This window comes from Lactuca saligna, chromosome 5, assembly GCF_052625555.1.
Source record: "Lactuca saligna cultivar CGN05327 chromosome 5, ASM5262555v1, whole genome shotgun sequence".
Classification (NCBI taxonomy): domain Eukaryota; kingdom Viridiplantae; phylum Streptophyta; class Magnoliopsida; order Asterales; family Asteraceae; genus Lactuca; species Lactuca saligna.
In genome coordinates this window covers 289,664,115-289,670,284 of record NC_136421.1, presented here as the reverse complement: position 1 = coordinate 289,670,284, position 6,170 = coordinate 289,664,115, and the positions used below count along the sequence as shown (strand labels likewise).

Below are 6,170 nucleotides of genomic sequence, written 5' to 3'. Positions count from 1 at the left end.
AGGCTAGAAATTAATCTATTGGGAATTGGAGAAGAGTGTGAAGAAAATGAATGAAAATTCGTGAATTTATAGGCCAGAAAAGGGGACGCGTCGCACCCTTGATCGGAAGTGGTGACGTGGGGACTTTTCTATGGTGACATGTGTTGCTAGACTATGGCCGATCAGAAGCGTGTCGTGCCCTTTGTATGGGGGTGCGGCTGCGTGCAAACTTTTTTGTTTTCTTGAATAAATCATAACTTCTTCATATTGGAAACTTTTTTGTTTTCTTGAATAAACCAAACACTTTACTTATGTAATTCTATGTTTAATATATTTTTACCATTCAAAATACTTATCGGTTTATCGGTGTAACTTGATCTTTTACCTTCTAATTTGTTATATATATATATATATATATATATATATATATATATATATATATATATATATATATATATATATATATATATATATATATATATATATATACATTTTAAGAAAGCTTTACAAAAAATCATTACTAAGCTGTAAAAAAAAAGTTACAAATTCAAATAATTTTGAAAAGCATGCTTCAAATAAACGAAAAAATGTTAAAAAACAATAATTAAATTATATAAAAAAATAAAATATCAAAAAATTGAAAAATAAACGAACAAAAAATTATATGATTTTAAACGATTTAGATGATTAATATAAAAGATAAAATAAAATTTAAAATTAATTTATATTAAATTCATTAAAATAATAAAAAATTAAGCACTCAAACCCGTCTTTTTCCCAAACAAAAAGCACATCTGCCATGTCACATATCCGCGTGATTGCCCCCTCATCTCACTCGTCCATTCACTTACATCTGCGGATCCCAACACATCAAGAATCCAGCTCATCCCCACTCCCCTCTTATATATTCAAATCCCCTCGTTTCAGTTTTTCATCGTCTGTTCTTCGTTTCCCCTCCTCTACAGAAGCTTTTATTAAGGTAAGTGTGTTTCCCTCAAATTTTCCCCAAGTTTTATCGCTTTATAATCCAGGACGATTACATTAACCCTGATTTGAAACATATTTCGATTGCAGACTTTCAATCAATTTGAAAATGTCAGGACGTGGAAAGGGAGGAAAGGGATTGGGAAAGGGAGGAGCGAAACGTCATAGGAAGGTTCTCCGTGACAACATTCAGGGGATCACGAAGCCGGCGATCCGTCGTCTGGCGAGGAGAGGCGGTGTGAAGCGTATCAGTGGTTTGATATACGAAGAGACTCGTGGAGTATTGAAGATCTTTTTGGAGAATGTGATCAGAGACGCCGTTACATACACAGAACATGCTCGCCGGAAAACTGTTACAGCCATGGATGTCGTGTATGCGTTGAAGAGGCAAGGCCGTACTCTTTACGGATTTGGTGGTTAAGGTTTGTCTGTTTAGAAAAAGTCTTGCTATCAAGAAAGAAAAGGGTTAAGGTTAGGGTTAGAGTTCTTCCTATTTGGGTCGGGTTGGGATCCACATTGTTGTTTAAATTTACTCGATTTAATGTAATTAGTTGGCTATGCAATGAATGAGTTGATGCTTATTTTAAACATAGTGTTCTAACTGAATTGACAGTTACTTGTTTTAGCTTGAGTCTCACATACCTCGTTAACATTTTAAAAAAAATTATAAGTTTTTTAAACAAAAATATTATGAGAGAATTTTGTTGATACCCATTTAAAATCAATAAACTTATATAAATTTCACAATATTCAATGTAATTATAATTAACCAATTTAAAAAATTTAAAACGTTATCTATAAATTGGTATTTATTATTACAGAATCATCCAAAAATCTCAACACATTAATAGACATTTGGTTGATATCATTTATTAACTAAAATGAAACATAGTTTGGGTCTCCATTTCAAAATATGATAAGAATTGTTGTTAATCCAAAATATTCATCAACCAAAATTTATTGTGGACATTGTATTGATTTTGTTATATACTTTGAAGATGTCTGACAAAAACTTAGGGTCGACTGAAGTTACATGTTTGGAGCTGTAATCTTAAATGCATGACCACCAATTACATATTTATTTTCATAACGAAGTTATTTTGAGAAGAATAATCGTAGGTCTGTAAAAGTGATTGTAGGAGATAAAATATGTTTATTTAATAAGCAATTGAGAATATGCAATCAATAGTTGTTGCCAACTGATTATGAAAAAATATGAAACGACAAAGAACATATCGTTGCGGAAAATATTGCAAATGATTTTAGTAATTTAGTTATAGTATAATTTAACGATAATATTTTTAAATTTTAAATTTATTAATCATGATTAAATTAACTGTGTATACACAAATTATGAAATCAAGAACCCCAACAAATCTGGAATATATATATATATATATATATATATATATATATATATATATATATATATATATATATATATATATATATATATATATATATATATAGGGTTGAGTTCATGTAAGACAATGATATTTTGTAAGACATGGGGACAGAATCTGAACCACTAATCTACAATAATCTACGGGTAGAATTAACTCAAATTAAAACAATAGAGGCGGTGACAATTTTGCAATTTGATCAAACTTCAGGATTAGAGGAAGGACACGGAGGGGTAGTTTTGACAATATACCTTTTATCCGTCAAAATAATCCACCGTCATTCAATATCTATTCATGTTACATCTTGCTTCTTCCAAAAAAAAACCCGCTTCACAGAAGAACTCAAATTTTATCTCGATTCAGATTTGTGCATTCAAAACCCTAGAAACCGATTCATAAACTTTCATGTCTTTCTAAATTCAAAATTTTGTTTTTGATTTTAATATGGCTTGCACTTCACCATGATAAACACGTTGAAACAATCAGGGAAATGCCTCATTCTACAGAAGCATATTATGATTATACACTACTTCACTTCGCAAAACAGGTATTAATTCAAGTCTTTATAGTTCAGATTGTGTAATTAACCTGCTGAATAATTCTTGTTCTACATATTCTAATTTGGAAAACCCTAGTCGGTCAAATCAAAACCCTAGATGTATCCACATTTTTAGCCATTCTCCAAATCAACTCAATGTTTCTCAAAAAGAGTTAATTTCGCTAAGTTTGTGTCTTCTATGAGATTTCTTCTCATTCTGATTCTACTTTGCACCGATCTTCCATAACCCCCAATAAAACCCTAAAAATCGATTTTGATTCACTGTCATTTTGATTTTAAACGTTTTTATTCATATTCTGATCTTGAATCATGGTTCTGACAATCCTTCAACTGTTACTTCTTCTCATGATTCGTAGTTGAGGAAGGATTCTTCTCATCATGTTAAATCAAAATCGGGCGGATCTTTACCCGGAGTAGAGCATAAACCTAAAAAGATTAAAAAGGCCCATTTAAGAATCAATCGAAATCTTTCATTTTATCGGGAATTTTTGGTTGTTCTTCGCCTTACCGAGTTGATAACATCTACACCGGAAACAAGAAGTCTACCAACGGTTATTGCCAACAGTTCCTACGTTCACAACTCTTATTTTTCCAACAGCTAGGCCATCCAAGGGGAGGGATGACAACCCTAGCCCAACTAACTTCACTCTAAGGCCTCTCCACTTGACGTAATCAGGATTTAGACTCAAACAAACCCAACTAAGCCCTGAGGACACCTTCTGCTCGGAGGGCACAATCCAGCATTTCGTGGTATGACAACCTCAAACCCGGTCCCATGGGGAGAGTTTTCTATTTGAGTTTCGGAAAAGAAAGGAGAAAGGACTTTTGAAGCTTGCTGACTAGGGTTGGAAGCTAAATTCAGTCTTATAATAACATAAGAAAGTCGTGGAGTGCATAAGCCCCTTTAGAGATAGGGGCTACTTTCTTGTGGTAGTCATTGCGAATGAGCAGTGGTGTAATGTTAAGAGGTCGTGCGACATGAAGACATTGATAGCAATATGGGGGAAGTTCCCATCAGGCGAAGCGGTACATTCCAAAAGAACCGGTATTCGCACATCTTTACCCTTGGTCATGAACCTCCTTTGGATTTTTCATTTACTCAACTCTTCCTCTTTCAATCCGAAACGAAAAAGAAGAAAGGAAGGAAAAAACAAAATAGAATTTGTAACTTACTATCCTCTTATGCAAGATTTCACTACAATCAATATAGCAAATAAGATAGAAAGATTTCTAAACTAGATTTCAAATCACAGTACAATATTTCATATAAATCCCATCTCTCAATTGAGTTTTCTTTCCTGCTCTTACTAGTCGTTTTTTTTAAACCTCCTCTTCAATGCTTTCTTTAAAATGAAAAAGGCCCAGCTAACGCGTGAAACACTCCGCCTGGGGAGTACGGTCGCAAGACCGAAACTCAAAGGAATTGACGGGGGCCTGCACAAGCGGTGGAGCATGTGGTTTAATTCGATACAATGCGGCTTCGTTCTTTCTAATTCATTCACTTCAAGACTGGTTCTGAACGCCGCGTAACATCATCTTCAACCAACCTCCATCGTACCGGTGCGACCACTAAAGAATTGCTTATACACTAAACAGCTACTTATATACGCTTACTAAAAGACTGACTTTTATTCATATTCAATTCATTAGGCCAACGTGAAACTAAGAAAGATAGAAATCTCTTTCATGTAGCTTGGCAAGGAAATTTTGAGTCATGGGTACAGGACCCTTTACATGTAAGACCTATTGCTCATGCAATTTGGGATCCTCATTTTGGTCAACTGGCTGTAGAAGCTTTTACTCCTCTTGGCCCAGTGAATATCGCCTATTCTGGTGTTACATTGACTCATTTTGGCTGTTAACAATTTCAATGTTAATAAATCTACAATCCAAGCTATGTTATTATGCATAAATGAAGTTATTCACAAAATCTGTAGAGATATTCTTGGAATTTGAATTATAATTTGATTTAATATCTTAGTTTGTTTGGTTTATCTTATTAGTTTCATACTTCTAGTGTCAGTTAGGTGTTTGGTAAATTTAGTGATCGCCCACTAGGTGTTCAACATAATGCACTCTGTATCGATTTCATATTTTCTGCAATAAAATTGTTATTGAAAATGATAGAATGTTATGCAAACATAACTTGCTTCATAAATTGATTTTATATGTTGTTTTGTTTGAGTATTTGGATTATCTAGTAAATATTTAGTGAAATGTTATTTGATAATTTGATATTATAAGTATTCTAGTTTGATAAGTAATATGTTACTTCTTAATTTGACTCAGATGTTACTTTGTTTGATAAGTTAGATGATCCAGTAAAAATATTAGTAAAATAGTCTTTGGTAACTTAATATTCTAGGTATTATGATTTGTAAAGTTAGGTGTTACTTCATAAATTTGATTTGAGATGTTATTTTATTGATTAACCAGATGTTACTGCTTACTCTGATAAGTCAAAACTAAAATACATTTTGAGAATTTGTTATTCTATCCTGACATAATTGAATTCATCTATTTATATTTTAGTTTGATAATATTATATTCAGATTTAGATTCTACATAATGTAGATTCTAAATCATCTCTTGTAATAGGCTTTAGGAAGTTGTTAAACAATTTATTCTAATTAAGGAATTACTTTTCTGAAATTTATATTGTAGCTATGGTTAGTGTTTAATGCGGATTCACTATAGCTTGGGCTAGAAATGAACTTCTTTATTGTAGTTTCAGTTAAATACTTTTGAAATTATTTACTGTAGCTAGGATTAGTGTTTGATACACATTGAAAGCTAATGAAATTTATTTTGATGTGTTCTTAATGCGATTCTGATGTGTTCTTAATGCGACAGATGGAAATTTATTCTGGAACAATAAGTGGAAATGTGAAATAATGACTTGGGTAAAGAAGGTTTTCTACCGAATAAGAAGCATACAAAATAGTTATGCTTTGACCAATCAGACTCCAATTCCATAAGAAAGTAACTGACAAAGCAAAGGAATAGGGAAGAGTTGATAAGGATGGTCATTAAAAATGATAAAGGAATGGATCGATACAAGAAACATACTGGAAGGACGTGAATAATTTTTTTAGAATATTTGAAAGTCTTTGATTATGAATGACATAGTAGTGTTTTGTTCGTTTAAATATTGGTTATCTTTTTTTAGTTTTGAACAATAGCTATGGTTGTTTCAATGGCCAGTGAATGTTTCACAAAATAATAGTACTGGTTAAAAAATAATT

The 6,170-nt window shown here is 32.3% G+C and overlaps 1 protein-coding gene across 1 annotated transcript; it reads left to right on the top strand.

The window, feature by feature from the left end:
- The first annotated feature begins 848 nt into the window (after positions 1–848).
- LOC145048154 (Histone superfamily protein) lies at positions 849–1,551 on the top strand. Its single transcript, XM_078996587.1, has 2 exons — positions 849–958; positions 1,054–1,551. Exon 2 carries the CDS (start codon positions 1,073–1,075, stop codon positions 1,382–1,384), a length of 312 nt encoding a protein of 103 aa, XP_078852713.1. The 5' UTR covers positions 849–958; positions 1,054–1,072; the 3' UTR covers positions 1,385–1,551.
- The last annotated feature ends 4,619 nt before the right edge of the window (positions 1,552–6,170 follow it).

Excerpts from the sequence above, each read along its gene's own strand:
- LOC145048154 (XM_078996587.1), top strand. The coding sequence starts at position 1,073 with ATGTCAGGACGTGGAAAGGGAGGAAAGGGATTGGGAAAGGGAGGAGCG.